Here is a 19,617-nt window from a genome sequence, read left to right on the forward strand (position 1 = left end):
TGCACACATGCACACCCATGTATTTTCTCACTCTTAAAAAATTTTTTTCCACTTCCAATAAAATTATGTTGCTTTCCATTACCAACATGTTACCATTTTGATTGTAGTAGAAACAGTATTAGTATTATTGGTAACTCTGTAGGATTAAAATGTGAAGTTTTGTTTTGTGCTTTCATTACTGAATGACTTTTAAATGTTCCATGGGGCACTGGTGAGGTAATACAACTTTATATAATCACCTGAACATACAATGGAATTCTGCTATATATATTTATATATATATACACAATGTTAATATACAGTGAGTTTTCCATGAATGGAACTGCTATGAAAATGAAGAAAGAGTTGATTTTTCTACTGTTTGGAAATTTACCAAGAGTTTTTCACCTTGGCAATGTCACCCTCATTTACTAATCGCATTCCCCTTGCTGTTTTTGAATCACCAGTATAACATGACTGCATCAGGCTACATTCGAAGCTATGACAGTCGCTTAGTTTTCCCTACAGATACAAGCACCTGACTCTTTCTTTATGTCTGCTAATATAATTGTGATCATGTATGTGTGTATGTGTGTGTATGCATATACATACTATACATATGTATATACTCGTGTGTGTATATATATATACATGTGCAATGTATATTTTTAAATAAACACCATTTTATTATAAATTATTCTTATTATATCTCATATGTTAAGGGCTTATATTAATTTGAGTTAATATATAAGGTTGGTAGAGCAGCACCGAGCCCGCAGAAAATGCTACAATATGTGCTGAACCATAATTACATGTATATGCATCATTTCCCGAATTTGTTAACCAAAGCTTTCTAACCAAAGTCACAGTCCAAGAAGTTTACAAGTACAGCTGAAATAGTGATTTCTTCCGGCCTTGTCATGGCTCAAGCGCCCAGACTGACGACCTCCAAGTAAGAAGCTCCATCCACTTACCACTGTACCTTACAAATATTATCATTTCCTGTTTGTGCCATGACACAGAAAAGATAGGAAGCACTGCTTTAGCCTAGTTCTTCTCCCTGTTCCTTTCATCCTGACTCCCAGCTCTCTAGATGTGAACCAAGAAGTTAAACCCCACTGCTCTAAGACCTGTAAGAATACTCAGTAATTGTTTATGCTGCTTGGGCAAAGATATATTCTAGGGTTCTTTTAGGAAATACCTTTTTACAAAGTTAAAAGTTGAAGGGAAGAGGAGAGTATACTCTGAGGTAACTTCAAGGGCAACAATATAGACTAACACAATTTTTATACCACAGTAAGAATTCTTCAATATTAAAACAGCATTGGGGCGCCTGGGTGGCTCAGTGGGTTAAAGCCTCTGCCTTCGGCTCAGGTCATGATCCCAGGGTCCTGGGATCGAGCCCCGCATTGGGCTCTCTGCTCCGCAGGGAGCCTGCTTCCTCCCCTCTCTCTCTGCCTGCCTCTCTGCCTGCTTGTGATCTCTGTCTGTCAAATAAATAAATAAAATCTTAAAAAAGTATATTAAAACAGCATTATGCACACTTGAAACTAATATAATACTGTTGGTTAATGATACTGGAATTAAAATGATAAATAAATAAAAACAACATTAACTGAGAAAGAACCCACATTAAACATTCTGTACAATTATAAATCACTCAGGGTGGTGGGCAAAATTCTAATGGCCCCAGTGCTTCCCACCCCGGTAGCCACCACATCTTCACATAATCCCTACTTCTTGAGTGTGGGTGAGACCGACAACTTGTTTCTAAGGACTAGAACATGGCAAAGAGGAGGGAATATAGTTGCATAGTTGTGCTACGTTACATGGCAAAAGTGAATGGATCTTGTACATACAGCTGAGGTCCCTACTCAGTTGATTTTCAGTTAACCAAAAGGGTTATAACTGTAGGCCTGACCCAATCAGGTAAGTCTCTTAAAAGACTGTGTAGAGGTAGAGAAGCAAAGGAACCCCCTTTCGCTCTGCTGCTGGCTATGAAGAAGCAAGCTGCCACAACCCCTACAGCCACTCAGAAATAAATTCTTCCAACAATCTTAGGAGACTTAGAAGACGATCCTTCCCTAAGTGACTCTCCTGATAAGAAAGCAGTTTGCTCATACCTTGATTTCAGATTTGTGAAATGCTGGCAAAGAGAACCCAGCGAAGCCATGCCTGGACCCCTGACCCACAAACTGTGGGACGATGAATGTATGTCATGGTAATCTACTAAATCTGTAGTCATTTCTTATGCAGCAAGAGATGATGAACACAGAGGCAAAAAGCTCTGCCCACACCTCACCTGCACATCCATGCTAGTTGGCTCCTCCAACAGATGGAGCAGTTGTTGTTTCTCTTGAGACAGCTGTTCTACGAGCTGCTTCTGGGTAGCCAGGCTCTGATTCAGTTCTTCAATTCTTCTGGAGCAAAGAAAAAGTCAGAACAACACTTACGGTCATGATACTATTATTGCCTTTATTATTCAGCCCATTCCAAAGACAGCATAATCGAGTCCAGTCAGTTTTTACCTTTGTGGGTCACGGAACTCATACTTTTTCTCAGAAGGCCACATGTTCTCTGCTGTAGCCCCCTACTATGTACACACATGACCTTCTGCTTACATATTCACTAGGTTCACAGACCTCCTGAAGCTGACCCATGGATCTACAGACCATAGGTGTGTAACTCTTATAATAAGAGCCCAGAAGCCGTGTTTCTGGTTGTTATTGTTCCATTCAAGAAATAATTTCTGGATAACCATTATATAAACTCACATACCCTACCCAATACCTGGGAATATAAAGTTGGAAAGCATACAATCTCTGCTTTGTAGAAACTTTTTACAAGATTTATTTATTTATTATTTTAGAAAGAGAGCGGGAAGGAGAGGCAAAGAAAGAGGGGGAGAGAATCTCAAGCAGACTCCCAGCTGAGCACAGAGCCTGATGCAGGGGTCAGTCCCACAATCCTGAGATCTCATAACCTGAGCCAAATCAAGAGTCGGATGCTCAACTGACTGAGCCACCCAGACAACCCTCTGTCCTGTCGAAACTTAAATTCTTTTGGTGTGTGTGTGTTATGTCAGAGGTTTGGGAAGTGGGGAGACACAGCTACAGAAACAAATAACAGTAACAGAATGTAAGGAGTGCTACCATGAAACAGGTGCCCACCTTATATAGAGTACACTGAGCGCTGGCGTGGAACTGTAGGAAGAAAGAGTGAGTCACTGAACTTGAAACAGTCTGTGGGACTTCAGGAGACAAGATTTGGAAAACTGCACTGTTTTCCAGGTACAGGGAGGAACTTGAATCAAGGAACAAAGTCATAAAGATACAAGATATTTTGGGGGAAGAGTCACTGAAACAAAGGCTGCAGGGGAGAGGTGAGGCTAAAGAAGAGGCTGGAAATTCAGACTTGGATTTAGATTATCAGACCACGCACAGCGTGCTGAAGTATACAAACTACAGCTTCCAATCAACAGCTATTCCTCATCTGCTATGTGCAAAGTATATCTTGCTGTTTCTCTTGAGTCTTAGATTACAAGAGATAACTGTCCTTGGAAAACACACTGGTACTAAACGAAATATTTCCAATTGTCATTATTATTCTTATGTAGGTGTGTAAGGTAGGGATAATACCTTGGGAGGGAAATAGTTGGGAGAAATGTGAGAGGTGCCCAAAAGTCAAATAGGGAGCACATAGACAAATTATAAATTTATTTAAATTTTATAATTTATTTAAAATTTAAAATTTATAAATTAATTTATAAATTATAAATTAATTAAGGCTTGAGGGTTAGCTAAGATTTGTGTAGGAACTTTAAAAGAACTTTAAAAACTTAAAAATATCATGCAAATGCAAGCTATAATAGTAATTATGATGATGAGGGGCACCTGGATGGCTCAGTCAGCTAAGCACCCAACTCTTGATTTTGGCTCGAGGGGTGAGATCAAGAGTGATCTCAGGGGTGAGATCAAGCCCTGAGTCAGGGTCCATACTGGGTGTGGAGCATGCTTAGGATTCCCTCTCTCCTTCCTCTGCTCCTCCTTACCCTCCCCACCTGCTTATGCTCTCTCTCACTCTCTCTCAAAAAAAAAAAAAAAAAAAAAAAAAAAAAAAAGTAGGGCATCTGGGTGGCTCAGTTAACCAACTTCCTTCAGCTCAGGTAATGATCCCGGAATCCTGGGATCGAGTACCACATTAGGCTCCCACCTCTACGGGGAGTCTGATTCTCCCTGTGACCTTTTTCCCTCTCATGCTGTCTCTCAGTGCCTCTCTCTCTAGGTAGGTAAATAAAATAAAATAAATAGGTAAATAAAAAGGAATAATTATGATGATGAATATGGATTCCATATCAAATTCCCCATGGTATCTATGCTAGAACATTCATTTTTTTCTCAAGCCTCCAACCTTACTTATCCCTTTGACCCTCAGTCTTTATAGATGATCTATTCTCCTATTTTACAGTACAAAGTTGATAAGGCCATTTGATATAAACTCCCTAACTTATTGGTCACATGTTTCGTTTGTTTAACAAGTGTTTGTTGGGACACAGACATGAGACATGAATTTCAGGGAACCTAGCAGGGAAAATCTGAAATCAAATATAATATGACACTGAGAACTGTACAATAATGGTTGTGTGCATAAAACAAGGCAAAAATATAGAGACTTAATTATTCTGTCACAAAAGCACTCACAGAAGTGATGCCTGTGTGAGTTTTGAAGTATGAATAGGAGTTCACCAGGAAGGAAAAACACAGCAGATGCTTTCCACAGAAGGAAGAGCATAAGCAAAAATCAGGAGACCTGACATAGCGGTATTTGCTTCTGGAGGCAATGTGTGAATTCAGGATTTAGATGCCTACAATGCTTGCAGCCATGTTACACAACTTTCTCAATGCCAGTTTCTTCATTTATAAAGTATAATAATCCCTACCTCTAGGGTTGTTAGGAGAACTAAACAACATTATAGTGCTCAGCTCAGCTGTATTGTAAGAGTGAACCAAACTTTAGTCATCATTGTTATTACTAGTCATGTAATGACTAGTGAAGTGTGAAGGGTTCATGGTGGGGATGAGTCTGGGAAAAATCAGGGGTCAGATCATAAAAGGCTTTGACAACCATGCTAAGAAGAATGGATCTTACCTCCTGAAGGTGTTGGAGAGCATTTTATTTTAATTTTTTTAAAATATTTATTTATTTGAGGGAGAGAGAGTAAGTGGGATAAAAGGCAGAGAGACAGAGTCTTCAAGTGGACTCTCCGCTGAGCGCAGAGCCTGACACAGGGCTCGATCTCATAACCCATGAGATCATGACCTAGGCCAAAACCAAGAGTTGGACACTTAACTGACTCAGCCACCCAGGCACCTCTGGAGAGCATTTTAAATGACTCTGCCATGTCAGTAATCAGATCTGTGGCTCAAAAAGATCACATTACTCATTGTAGGTACACTGTGTGTTTTTCACCTATCCAGTTAAAAACTACTGAATGATTTTTAAGCCACATAGTACCATGTATCTAAGGGCCTAAATTATGTGTCAGTTTGATACTGTTGAATTTTCCACTTCAGAACTTTTCTGAATTGTTAGGTTATAATAAAATAGAGAGTGACAGGACAGGAAGTAAAGAAATAATTGGGAAGTTGCTGCATTAACCTGGACAGAGGTGACCTCAATAATTGCCCAGTTACTTTTAGAAGAAAACTCAACTTCCTTACGGCATACAAAGCCAGCACAATCAGACCTTATTCCCAGTGTAGCTAGCCTCCCACTAGTCTTTCCCAGACCCTCTGCTCTAGTTATGTAGAACTATTTGCTGGTCTTGAAACATGCCATTCCCTCTGCCTCCCTTGTGTAATTTCTCATCGGCACAGAGCCGTTCCCTTTCCTATATTATTTCTTTGAACTCCTATTCATTCTTTAAAACCCAGCTCAGATTTCATTGCCCCCAGGAAACTTTCAATGGCACCTTACTCTTTTAGTCTGGAACAGATGAGAATCCTCTATGTTCCAAGAGCATCCCATGCTACTTCTATCAGAGAACTTCTTAAAGTCACATAGCATGTTTTTCACCGAGAGGACCTGGGTGTTTCATCTCTGTGACTTTTGTGTTTAGGCCAGTGTCTGGCATGTAGGAGGTGCTCAATAAACATAACTAAGTGATTCCATGTCTCTTTTTTGCCACCATCTGACCATTCTACTAATACCTGACAGCTAAGAAGTGAATTCTGTTAATGGATACTGTGGAAGACTCAACACTAAAAAGAAAATCCTTGGTTGTGGTGGCCATAAAATCTTGGAAATTATGAAGGTCTACTCTAGGGCCTTAAAATGGACCAGCACAGCTGATATATGCTTTTGTCACCTCAAAAACAAGCAAAAGACAAGTGACAAACAGAGCACCAGAGGCACTTACTTGTCCCGCTGGGCCAGCGTCTCAGTGTATTGGTCAGGATCAACCCGGGCCGTTGATACCTCGTCCCTGTCCTTGGTGACTCCCTTCAGTTTCTCAGAGAGCTCCAGGTTACACTCTTTCTCTGCTTCCACCAGAGCTGCCATGCGCGTGGCCTCATTCTTTGCTAGCCTGGATTCCTGCAAAAAAGAATGAAAACTCTTTTGCAGAGGCTGTGAAGTCCCACCCAGGTTAGGAACCCAAGACTGTGGACACTTGGATGAGTCTGGGAAGGAAAGGAGGGAAAGAAAAGGTGAATGCCGGGAGGCAGAGCAGTCGGGAAATGGATGAAAAGGGGTCCGGAGCCATGGATCTCTGAAAGTCCGGCTCACCTCCTGCAGCAGCTGAATCTTATTCTCCAGGAGCTCGTGAACATGCTCCGTCTCCTGCTGTCTCTCCTCAAACTGGCGCCGGAGCTCAGCTTCATTATGGCTGTTGAGATTCTCCACATCAGCCCTGAAACCACAGAGCATTTGCCAGTCAGATCTAGTCATATAATTTACCTAATGGACCCATTTAGGTTGTTTCAGCAATTCAGAGTCACACTGACGAGGGCACCTGGCTGGCTCAGTGGGTTAAGCTGCTGCCTTCAGCTCAGGTCATGATCTCAGGGTCCTGGGATCGAGTCCCACATTGGGCTCTCTGCTCGGCAGGGAGCCTGCTTCCTCCTCTCTCTCTGCCTGCCTCTCTGCCTACTTGTGATCTCTCTCTGTCAAATAAATAAATAAATCTTTAAAAAAAAAAAAAAAAAAACCAGAGTCACACTGATGAGAAAAAAAAAAAATGGAGTGTTTTTCCCTCTGAAATTACTTGTGGAACTTTTTTCAAACTTTTCAGGTAATCTTTCAGGAACTCTAATTTTTTTGTTGCTTGTCAATCGGAACACACTTGACTTCCTAGAGGCTTCATTATCGCTATCACTTCAAGAGGAGAATCTTTCATTTGGGAGCTAGGCAGGCATCAAATGGTTCAGAATTCAACATCCATGTTCCTCTGTCCCTGGTCTCTTCCATTTAGACTGTTCTCCCAGAGTGCTTTGCTAATTCCCTGTCTTTCTTGCTATTTGAATTTAAAGTGTGCCTTCCATTTAGGGTGCTGGGACAGAATATCCATTTGGACAGGCACAGAAATGCTCTCTTCCTTTACAAACAGTAGCCCACAGGCTGTCCTGAATTTGGGTTACCTATCCAGTTTCCCCATGGTCCCATGCAGAGAGCAGACATTTAATCTATGAAGCTCAGGGTTCTGGCCCAGCTTTGCTCCTCTGATGTCCTTAGGAATGAATGTCCAGGCACTAGCATGAAGCGGGTAAGGTGTCACCAGCTTATTTATAGCTAACAACAGCTGCCCTTGGATATTTGAGGATTAACAATTTGGAGGCAATATCAGGTGCTGAATGATCTTAATTCCGGTTTTGTTGTATTCCTGTTTTAAGCCATTTGTTGAGAACCATGGACCATCTTCTTGTTCTCAAAGCAGAGAACAATATTATGCCTTCATAGGTTCATGATAAATCGAAGTTGCTCTAACCAAGCCCAGTGGTACTTTAATGTTTGACCCACAAGTCTGTGTCTATAAAAACCAAAGGGGGCTTTCCCAAATTATGGGATTCTTTGGTTGATAATGGACACTACTCGGTACCATCTCAGAGGCTCTATTTTCTGGAGTTCACACATCATTATACAGACTGGGGGTGGAAATAGAGGATCTTGGTTGTACAAGGGACACAACTCAAGAAAATAACTCGAGACCTGCAAAAAAGGCAGGACTTCAAGAATCATCAACTTTGGGGCGCCTGGGTGGCTCAGTGGGTTAAGCCGCTGCCTTCGGCTCAGGTCATGATCTCAGGGTCTTGGGATCGAGTCCCATATCGGGCTCTCTGCTCAGCAGGGAGCCTGCTTCCTCCTCTCTCTCTGCCTGCTTGTGATCTCTGTCTGTCAAATAAATAAATAAAATCTTTAAAAAAAAAAAAAGAATCATCAACTTTAACTTCGACTTCATATTCCTTGATAAATGCAACAGACAACAGCTAACTACAATATCTTGAGAATAGAAGTTACATATTTTCAGAGTAACTTGGCAGGGAATGCCTGATTTAATAGGCTACAGCTGTTGTAAATTCACAAGGGCGTTGAACTTGATGCCAGAAATGTGGGCTCTGCCACTCATTTGAGAAGACTTTAATGTACCTTAGTTTTCTCATTTCTAAAAATAGGATAATGTCATCCAATTAGAAGTTAAACTGACATAAAACATGTTTTAAAAGCATTATACAAATCTCAAAATTAATTTCTCAATTGTAAGTTTTCCTAAAGTCTGTTAGCTCATTTAATGACTTAGTAAATCTTTAGTAATACCAGTATCATGTGTACAACTGAGTCTGATTTTGAGTATTCTGATCTTGCTGGACTGTCATCCTAAATATCAAGAAATACTACAGAGGAGCACCTCGGTAGCTCAGTTGTTAAGCATCTTCCTTCAGCTCAGGTCATGATCCCAGCGTTCTGGGATCGAGCCCTGCATCAGGCTCCCTGCTCAGCCAGGAGTCTGCTTCTCCCTCTCCTGCTCCCCCTGCTTGTGCTCCCTCTCTCACTGTCTCTCTCTCTCTGTCAAATCAATAAACAGAATCTTAAAAAAAAAAAAAGCAATACTGTAGAGACAGAAGGAATGCCAGATGAGATTAAATGCATACAGATCCCAGAACAGAATCTAAAAATTATTTTAATAGCAATTTTAACAATACTTGTTATTGAAAACTAAGGGGTTTTTAATGACAAAATCAATAAATTATAAAAGTAACCATTTTAACAATACAAAAGTATATAAAGAAAAAAATGAACAAGTCTTCTCCCCAACAAAAACTCTTAATCCCATTTCCCTGATACAATTAATGTTAAAAGTTTGGTATATAAACCTCTAGGTTTTTTGTTAATTAGTTTGTTTGCTTGTTTGTTTTTAAGCATAATCAAGCAAACACATGTAGACACAGAGGAGACTATCTTTACACAAAGGGGCTTATATCGTAAATATCACCCAGCACTGTTGCCCACATTGCTTAGTCTACCAGGGACCTCCCACCAAGACAATAATATAGTACTAACTCATTCTTTTAAATGATTGAAAAATATTCCACAGTATGGTTATATCAAAATGTATTCAACCATTGCCCTGGTAATAGATAGCTATTTCTAGATTTTTGCCATATAAATGTTTTTGTAGTAAACATCCTTCTGCATTTATTCTTTCATAATCGTGCTTTTATTTTATTTTATTTTTCTTCGTGCTTTTATTTTTGAGGGATAGAATCATTTTAGAGATTATCTGGTCAAAGGTAACATGTATTTTTCCCTTTGGTAGGTAGTGCTACGTACAAAAAATGTTGCCATAATTCACTCTCACCAGCAGTGTATGAGAGTGTCCACTTTCCCCCAAATCTATGCCAGCCCTTGATGTTATCAGCTGACTGTTAAATATGAAGTTTATAATCTTAAGCCAGGTAAATTCCCAATCTACCTCAAGGTCTGTCAGATCTAGTAACAGGGAGAGCGAAAGGGAAAGAAAGCACATTGTCTGAGTTTCTAAATTGGCCACAACAATCACATACCAGAGTTAAGATGAAGGAATTTGGTTCCAAATCTACTGTTTTCAGATTAATAAACCAGACTCTTGAAAGTACCAAGAGTTCAACCGCTTTAAACTGCAACTCACCATGTTTTATCTAGATGCTGTTTCTTGTCCTGGAGTTCTCGTTTCAGGCTCTCTACTTCAACCTTCAGCTCGATGTTCTGAAAAGCACACCGGTATTAATTGTCATTGACTGTCCCACACCCTCTGTCCTGGAACCAGGTTCCTACTTGAGTCTTGTCTTGGTCTACAGCTTAACCCAGCCCTCTTCACGACCCATGATATAAACAAGATTCAGATGGATCAGTAACCCAGTCAAGGATGAATGGACTATGCAGCTTTAGGATATCCCTGGAGCTACTTATCTGTTCTCCCAAGCCATTCATTCTTGCCCCTGGATGAAGAACACCACCAAAGTCTGTTCTCTGAAGCAGCGGAGGATAGTGTGTATATTAAAATAACTTTTTCTTACCCATGTAAATCTGCTTCTGAATGCCAAATTGCTATATATAGAATTATAACTTAAATATAACTGGGGACTTAATTATTTAAAGAAATTATGTTGCAAACGTTTTTGAAAACAATACACTGCCCTTACCATTAAATTGGATTTTGAAAAATTGCAATTGCCTAAGGTGGTAAGGGAGTCTGATGGTAAATCTATGAAGGAGATCATTTTTGTTGAGGTGAAACAGCAACAAATTACAACTTGACAAACACAAAAGGGAAATAACATCCCAGGAGAAGTAAAGTATGAACAGAGATTGGTGTAATGTTGTCCACGGAATGTCCAATACAGCTTGAATGGCCTGGTGAACTGTGAAGAGTGGGAAATCAGTGCAGGAAATGTTTACAACTAGTTTGTGAAAGCCATGCTAAGACAACTGAATAGCAGTCAGTAGACAACAAGAATTCATCAGGGAGCTTTAGGCAAAATATTGCCATGATCAGGTCTGTGTTGAGGGAGGAGTTCACAGTAGATGTAAAAAAGGTGAATGAGTCAGGAAGCAACTGCTCAGAATAGAGACAGGGACTGTCTGGGGTCAAAGACGTAGAGGGAGCAAGACTCAAAAGGCATTTCCAAGGGGAAATCCATGGGGCTTGCTGGTGTGTGTGTGTGTGTGTGTGTGTGTGTGTGAGAGAGAGAGAGAGAGAGAGGAGCAAAGACAATGCTGAGATTTCTAGCATGTGGGTGGTAATGCATACTATTAACTAAAATAGGGAACAGAAAAAAAGGAGCAGGTTTGTCAGGGAACCTAACGAGGAGTCTAAAAATACTAGTCAGGCTTAGAGGCTTTATTAAGGCTTAGAGCAGCGTATACAGAGAATGTACTCACTAGAGACTGTATACACTAGTACACACACAGGAGAGTGTACACAAAGTTAGTCCCTTCCCTGAATACATAATATGAAGCAGGAAGCATTTCATCAGTGTATGTTATGGACTCCATCACATGCACCTCGGTTTTCCCACAGGTATAGTGTGGTTGCTTTTCTTTAAAAAATGAAGATAATGAAGTCTATTCCACAGGGGGCTTTGTGCAAAGTCATTGGGATAAGAGACCTAATACACCTAGAACTCTGCCTTGCACATGGCTGCTCAACAACCTATGTTCACTGGCTAACAGGTGCCAGTCAAGAGATCTCTGCCCCACCAGGAAAAATATCTAAATCTGAAGGAAGAAAAAATGGAATGTTAACTACCCTGGAATTAATAGAGAAAAAAAGAAAAAAGGAAAAAAAATGGAGGATGCAAATTCTGTGTGCTCTCTCCGTTCCAAATCCTAGATAAGAAAATGAAGCCAATACTTGAATTAATTCGGCAAAAGATTCCAGGTCCCTCATTTTAAAGATAAGGAAACTGAAACTCGAAGACTTCCTCTAAGATAAAAATAATAATAGAATGTAGCATTCAACTTTTGCTCCAGCATTTCAGCCAGAGACCAGCCCAGGAAACACTGCCAGTTTTTGCTTGATTTAGTAGAATGTGGTAAATTATAGAATTAGGGAATGTGCTACATTAGGCAGTTAAGTCTAAGTATAGTGGTCAAGAACACAGGCCCTGAAGGTGAGAAAAACCTCAACCTTCTCATCTATCCAAGGAGGACCATAAATCTTACTAGGGTGTTAAGAAGATTAAATGAAATAGTGCACAAAACGAACATTACACAATCCATGGCATGCAGTAGCATTCAGAAAATGTTAGCTATTATTAACCATAAAAACAAAAATTCACCCTCTCTGACTGGGACAGCTGAACTTCTCAACCAATCCTGTGCTAAACTAACATTATGTCATGGAAAGGAAAGTTACTACGCCAAAGTTAGGCTATCCCAGACACCTGTACATGAATACACACCCAATCTGAACAGCCTTCCCGTGAGCTTTATCCTCCTGTGATAAATAAAAAAGACAAAGGAAAAACAGGGAAAGAAAAGAAGAAAGAGGAAAGATGAAAAATAGAGCTTCTTCTCCAGGCTTTGGTATTGAGTCCACTGAATCAAACAGACCATCAAGTTTATAAAGTTCAGATAGAAATGCTATAATAGTTTCATCTCAGGGCGCCTGGGTGGCTCAGTTGTTAAGCGTCTGCCTTTGACTTAGGTCATGATCCCAGAGTCCTGGGATCTAGCCCCACATCGGGCTCTCTGCTGGGTGGGAATCCTGCTTCTCCCTTTCCCTCTCCCCCTGCTTATGCTCCCTCTCTCACTGTGTCTCTCCCTCTGTGTGTCAAATAAATAAAGTCTTTAAAAAATAATAATAATAAAAGAGTTTCATCTCCACAAGATGAGAGCCTGAATCTTATATCAGTTATTCCAGGGGATCAAAGTACTTTCACGGGTGTTAACAAAATCTACCACATGGAAATTTGAGTTCATAACCAACTGACAGCATTATGGTCTCACCCTTCTGTACCTCTTTCTGCAGAAAAATCTCTGTGTGATTTATCCCATTTATTCATTCTCCATTAGCAAATATTCATATGTAAATTGTCCGATTCTAAGTACAGCTGGAGTGGATTCCAAATTAACCCCATCTGTTTGCTTGTCTTATCCCCAAGTCTTGTCAGCTTTTGGTTACGATAGCTGAGGAAATTTTTGTACTCAAGAAAGGCGCAGCTGGGCTGGCGAGGGGAGAGAGCTTCTTTTTCTACATGTCCCCAGAGGAGTATTCACCCATCTAAGTGAAGAAAAATTTCACTGATGAAGCTAAAATTAAATGTTTGGGAATACAATAAACCTTCATTATAACGTTAGTACCTAGAGCTTGAGAACTGGGCTAATGATGAGTTTGTAGATCAACGGTGTTTAATCAGACTTTCTCTGTGTCACAACTTGTCTTATTTCCAGAAAAACTGCATGACCAGAGTCTTGACAGCAATTAGTGTTAAATACAGGATTCTCCTGAACTGATTTCCACCCTGGTGTTTACTGCAGGGTCCAACACAGAACTGGGTTAAAAGCAACCAATGGTAACTAATTACCTAACTCCTCTCCAAGGCTTCCCCTTAAAAAAAAAAAAAAAAAAAAAAAAAAAAAAAAAGATTTTACTTACTTATTTGAGAGAGAGAGAGAGACAGAGTAAGAGAGCATGAGAGGCGAGGTCAGAGGGAGAAGCAGACTCCCCATGGAGCTGGGAGCCCGATTTAGGACTCGATCCCAGGATTCCAGGATAATGACCTGAACTGAAGGCAGTCGCCCAACCAACTGAGCCACCCTGGCACCCCAAGACTTCCATTTTAACTCTACAAATCGATCCACTGCTCATAACTTCATATTCATGCAAGTGTGTGTGTGTGTGTGTGTGTGTGTGTTTCAATTACTCTTCAAGCACCTTGAGAACAGGGACTATGTCTTATTTTATATCTCTCATAATTTGCTGCTGGGGCAAGAGCAGGCACTTAAAACAAAAGAAAAAAAAAAAAAAAAAAGCTTGACCACAGTCATTGATAAAACCAGCAAGCAAAATATGTGTTAGAGATTAAAGGTTCCTGGAACCAAAGTTCTTCCCATTACCGTTCTTGACCTCAGGAAGTTCTCTGTGTTACAAGATGTGAATTGGGATCAGTGAGTGAAGGAAATGGATATCACATCTTTGCAAGACAGTAGGTTATATGCCAGAGAGGAGCACAGAAGAATCCTTATTTGCGACAAAAATAAATATGGCCAGATCTCACTTTAAATCAATTCTGTAAACTAAAATGATTCGAGAAGAAAGAGGTTAGCAAGAAAGAGTCTCCAGATCTTATAAGCAGACCCTCTTGTAATGTGTAATTATTCAAAGTGAAAACTAACTCTAAGTGGATGAGTTTTAATTTTTTTTCTTTTTAGAATTGTAACATTCAAGGAAAAGTGTAGCTCATAAATACTTTTGCATACAGAGTAAATTTCTTTTCTTGACCTCTCTGATACCTCTGGGGCAAAGCCATAGCTCTATAAAACAGGGTGAATTATTGACTATTTTCATAAGGGGTTCTATGTGTCCTGACCAAGGGACAAATGACTGGTCCCTACAAATCCCTAGAAACATATTTGAGTAGCTTCCAAGCGAGTTATTTGTAGATGAAGTTACTTTCCATTCACCCAGTTTTAAAGCAAAAATAGAACTCTAGTGGGTCTAAATATCTGGTTCTGTCATTAACTAACTGTGCGACGCTGAACTAATCATCCTCCAAATTTTCTGCTTTTATACAATTAATTTAAATCAGAGCCTCCCCCTCTTGCCCATAAGAATTATAATACAACCCCCACTGCTCATTTCAGTTGATGTGAGACACTTAGCCAGAATGTGTTCAAATGCAAAACATAAAGTTCTTACACCCTAGAGTAGAGGACAGACTTTATTCTTTCTCCTGTCATCTACTAGCACAGTGAAGCCCCAAATTAGACACATACGTTGTCCCAACATGTGACAAGTGTCCTTCATTGTCCTGGAAAGGACAATACGGCAGTGTCTTTAACTTCAGTAATCAGAAGACTACAACACAAAGGCACTCTTCTTTCCGAGACTGCCTTTTGCGTCCAGTCCCCCAAAGAGATGGAAAAAACCAAGTGGAAAAGTTTTGACTTATACAGTACAAAATACAAGGATCCACATTCAAATAACAAAACTCTTCTATTCAGGTCCCTCTTTCAAGCCCTACACTTGTCAGTCCTTAGCAGAGGCCTGAAAACTATACCATTTCCTTCCTAGCCCAGTTTACCTTGGTTAGACAAACACAGACTGAATCCACATGGAGGCCACGGATGGGTTCTCAGATGACTGGGTATTTGGACAGATGTAGCTAGGGTTCGTGTGTGTGTGTGTGTGTGTGTGAGAGAGAGAGAGAGAGAGACAGAGACAGAGACAGAGACAGAAAGGGTGCTCACTGGGAAGAAGACAGGGTAGCTGACTTGTGAGATTTGTATTTTCACCTAATTCTATTACTCTAATAGGTACTAGAAAGAGCAAGGCAGTCCCAACCACAGTCCTTAGGGAACTTGCTGCCTATAGGGGCCATTAACCAGACAATTATAATAGAGTGTGGTAAGCAGAGGAGACCTAACAGCACTGGGCTGGCTCAGTCTGTGGAGCATGCATGCTTGATCTCAGGGTTGTGAGTTCGAGCCCCAATGACATCTTAAAAAACAAAACGGAAACTGAGGAAACCTAGCTTCAGATAGCTGAATGGAAATGCATGCAGGTGGGAGGTATAAATGGCAGCACATAGATAAATCCTGTAACTTCTAGCTTTAACCTCCAAAGAAATAACTCCTAGACTCAACTCAGGTATGTCCCACCTTGGGTTGACCTTCCTCTCAGCTCCCTCATTTTAATCTTTCAGGAAGAAGACCTAGAAATCAGAAACCACAGAGCTGCTGAGGGAACATGAAGGAAGGGGGTACTCAGGGCAGCGTGGGGTACAATGCAGTGTCTGTAGAGGCCTCTTGTAGGCTGAAGGGATGGAATGTAGAAAGGAGCCATGGGGACTCCCTGGCTGGATACAGACAGGCCCCTCAGAGAACCCCCCTCAACACAGCCATAGGCCCTCACTGACCAATGGGCTGCTTACAACCAGGCACAGTTACCAAAAAAGGGAAGATTCCATTCGTGGCCATCCTTCCTCACCTTCCCACGTTAAATCAGCCCCCACCCACTGCCTCCCTGTGGACAGTCTCTCCTCTGCTGTCCTGCCCACTGCTCCCTTGTGGTGTATTCAATAAACTACTATCTACTTTGTTCTGCCTCAAATGAACTCTTTCACCATCTGTGCCACCGGCTTCCGCCCAATCATTGCCCCACATTTGGAGGCCCCTGTCCGGTCAGGAGACACCCATTTAGATACTACTGGTTGGACTTTAGAACGAAACTGTCCTGGGTTCAAATAGAAACTCTCTCACATTCTATTAGGTTGAATCACATGAAAGTGCAAATATTCAGCCATTTTTTACAGTCTCACATAGCTCATCCTCTGCATTCTAGAGGTAAAACATGTAATCTAAGTTTTCGTTGCTAACAGCACTTCAGGGATATTGAGAAATTAAAGGAAAAGACATAAGTGAAAATATTTAACATATGGTGGGTGTTCAATAAGCATTAGTTTCCCCAAAGGGAGTAAGATGCATGAATCATAGAAAAGAGAGAATACTCTTTCTGGCCAACCCTGAGTTTAGGAACCTAAGAAAAGGTAGATGAAAATGAGCTGTCTTAGGACACCTGGGTGGCTCAGTTGGTTAAGTGTTTAACTTTTGATCTCAGCTCAGGTCTTGATCTCAGGGTTGTGAGTTCAAACCCTGCACTGGGCTTCACACTGGGCATGGAGCCTACTTTAAAAAAAAAAAAAAAAAAAAAAAGGTGTTTTTGGATTTTGATATTTTGATGGTACAGGCCCTGTGGGGGAGAGAAGAGGGACGGCCTGAGTCACAAGAAACCATTGTACCTTCTGCTCATTTTTGCTCTGCACCTAAAACTGCACTAAAAGACAAAGTCTATTTTAAAATATGGGGGGAAATAGGAGAGGTGTCTCGGGCTTGTTTTATTTAGACTCTGAGCTCAGAGATCCCGATATATACACTGCCTTGGTGTTCACACTGATCTGTAACTTAAACCCTTCTCAGCCACCCTTTAAAAATCTTGGTGGAGTCCCAGAAGCCTCTGTTGATGTGGCCCAACTGAGCTGGCAAGTGAGAAAACATACACAGAAATACCAATGATCTCAGTGATTCTGTCCCCCTCCCAGCACATTCCTTAGCAGGACGAATCTCTCTCACTTTAGCTGGAGCCTCTCTGTTCACAAATAGGCTTGGCTGGGCTTAATTTAGTGAAGTGCAGGCCTCCTTGTGAGAGCCAGGGCTAAGGCTAGAGCCCCTGCAATCCCCAGGACACCTTGTATAGAGACAGGAATGTAGCCCCACCGAAGGGGCTGAAAGGATTACCCAGAATGATCTGTTTCCTTCAGCTCTTCTCTTCGGCCAGCAAGTATAGAATTGGGATAAGTAGGATTGTTTGGGTGGCTCAGTCATTAAGCGTCTGCCTTCGGCTCAGGTCATGATCCCAGCGCTCTGGAGAGCCCTGCATCAGGATCTCTGCTCAGCGGAGAACCTGCTTCTCCCTCTTCCTCTGCCTGCTGCTTGTGTCCCTCTCTCCCTATCTCTCTCCCTGTCAAATAAATAAATAAAATCTCACTAACTAAAAAATGAGAAGGGGGGGAGAATTGGGGTAAGTAAAAATTTACTCGAGTTAAAATTATAAAATCTATATTAATTTTTCTATAGCTACACTGGCGCACAGGACATAAACGGCTTACTAAATATTTTAAAGTTACCTGTGCCATTTAATCTAACATGATCTGACATTCATGTCCAAACTCAGCTCTCAGTTCTGGATTGACACTTGCTTCAGTGCATTCTCCAAAAAGGACAAAGCCACTCGTTAGTGTTCTGCAAAGTGCAGGACAGAGTCCATTTCTCACCCTGAAGCTTGCATTACAAACTGGAATCAAAGTTCGAACACCTGAGTCACTTCTCCAAAGTTTCGCTGTGCCCTGAAGCCGGGCGCTCTGGTCAGGCAACTCTTCTGAATTAATACCTCTGCTTGGGGCCAGGGACAGTGCTTGGACTGTAGACTCCAAGCTGTGTGGTCCAGGATAGCAACCACAAGCCACATGGAGCTACTGACCCCTTAAGATGTGACTAGTCCAAACTGAGATGTGCTGTAAGGATTTCAAAGATGTAATACACAGTGGGTTGCAAAAATTAACCACAACTGAAGAATATATAAAATCTCAATAATTTTTAAATATTGACTTCATGTTAATAATATTTTAAACATATTATTAACACTCATTTCATGTGTTTCTTTTTACTTTCTTTTGTAATGTGGCCACTAGGAAACTGTAAAGTACATCTGTGGCTCCTTTTACATTTCTGTTAGACAGAGCTATTCTAGTAAAAGGAATACTAGTTTCAAGTACAGTGCACGAAGACATGCTCTGACCTGCATCACGGTTAGCTCAGCAGTGTAAGAGCACCTTTCAGGGTTTTCATGGGCTTATGGCATTCATCAACCAATGTAATACAAGTGACTCTAGCTAATTATAAGTGTAGCAAAACTATCTAGGGAGTTGATAAGAGGTGATACCAGGTGACTGAACAAAAGTCAGATCGCAGAGCGCTTGGGTGGCTCAGTTAGTCAAGCATCTTTGGCTCAGGTCATTATCCCAGGGTCCTGGAATCCAGCCGAATTGGGCTCTCTGCTCAGTGGGGAGCCTGATTCACCCTCCCCCTCTTCCTCTGCTCCTAACTCTTGTGCCCTTCCCTCTCCCCCTCTGCCCCCAACTTGTGCTCCCCCTCACTATCTCTCTCTCTCAAATAAGTAAGTAAAATCTTAAAAAAAAAAAAAAAAAGGCAGATCACAGTACTACTCAAACTACATCAGACAGTGAACAGCACATGTCAGGAAGGAGGACCCCCTCTGCCTTCTCACCCATCATTAGCACAGTGCCCAGACACAGAAGAATATTATATATTTAGCAAATGAAAAGATGTTCAAAATAGAAATACAACCCACTCAATTCTCACTGTCAAGAATTTCCTTGTCTTATACCCTCTTTTCTCAGTTCACTGGATTTCCACTTCGGGCAATGCTTGGAGAGACTGCTCAGTTCTAAGATGTTCACCTGGAACACCAGCTTCTGGATCTCTCAGGTAGAGGAAACAGCAAAGGAAGTCCCCTTTCCACCTTTTCTGTACAGATAAGATGGCCCTCACTGGCAACTTCCGGGCATTTGAAATTGATCAGCAAACTTACTAAGTTTCCATGATGGGCTCAACCCTGTTGAAGATTACGTTGGAGCTACAGAGGAAGTTTGAGATCAATCCAACCCACAGAGTGTTTCTAATCTAGAAGGAGATAAGAAATACAATCATGGAAAGATGATTGCCAACTGGGGGTTAAATAATGGGTGCCACGGGACTCCTGGGTGGCTCAGTTGGTTAGGCTGCTACCTTCAGCTTGGGTCATGGTCCCAGGGTTCTGGGATCGAGTCCCGCATTGGGCTCCTTGCTCGGCGGGGAGCCTGC

The 19,617-nt window shown here is 41.2% G+C and overlaps 1 protein-coding gene across 12 annotated transcripts in view; it reads right to left on the reverse strand.

Moving 5' to 3' along the window:
• Nucleotides 1-19,617, reverse strand: part of PDE4DIPP2 (phosphodiesterase 4D interacting protein) — a 212,108-nt gene that overhangs the window by 96,997 nt on the left and 95,494 nt on the right. For 11 of the 12 annotated variants that reach the window (XM_045081838.1, XM_045081829.1, XM_045081837.1 and 8 more), the window contains 4 exons: nucleotides 10,142-10,218; nucleotides 6,766-6,889; nucleotides 6,398-6,573; nucleotides 2,282-2,399 (listed from right to left, as the gene is read on the reverse strand). In XM_045081838.1, the coding sequence (XP_044937773.1) occupies nucleotides 2,282-2,399; nucleotides 6,398-6,573; nucleotides 6,766-6,889; nucleotides 10,142-10,218 (495 nt within the window). The remainder of the gene's footprint in view (nucleotides 1-2,281; nucleotides 2,400-6,397; nucleotides 6,574-6,765; nucleotides 6,890-10,141; nucleotides 10,219-19,617) is intronic. The other variant, XM_013045059.2, reaches the window with a different exon arrangement.

This window comes from Mustela putorius, unplaced genomic scaffold (assembly GCF_011764305.1).
Source record: "Mustela putorius furo isolate JIRA1106 unplaced genomic scaffold, ASM1176430v1.1 tig00000585_pilon_pilon_pilon, whole genome shotgun sequence".
NCBI classification, from domain to species: domain Eukaryota; kingdom Metazoa; phylum Chordata; class Mammalia; order Carnivora; family Mustelidae; genus Mustela; species Mustela putorius.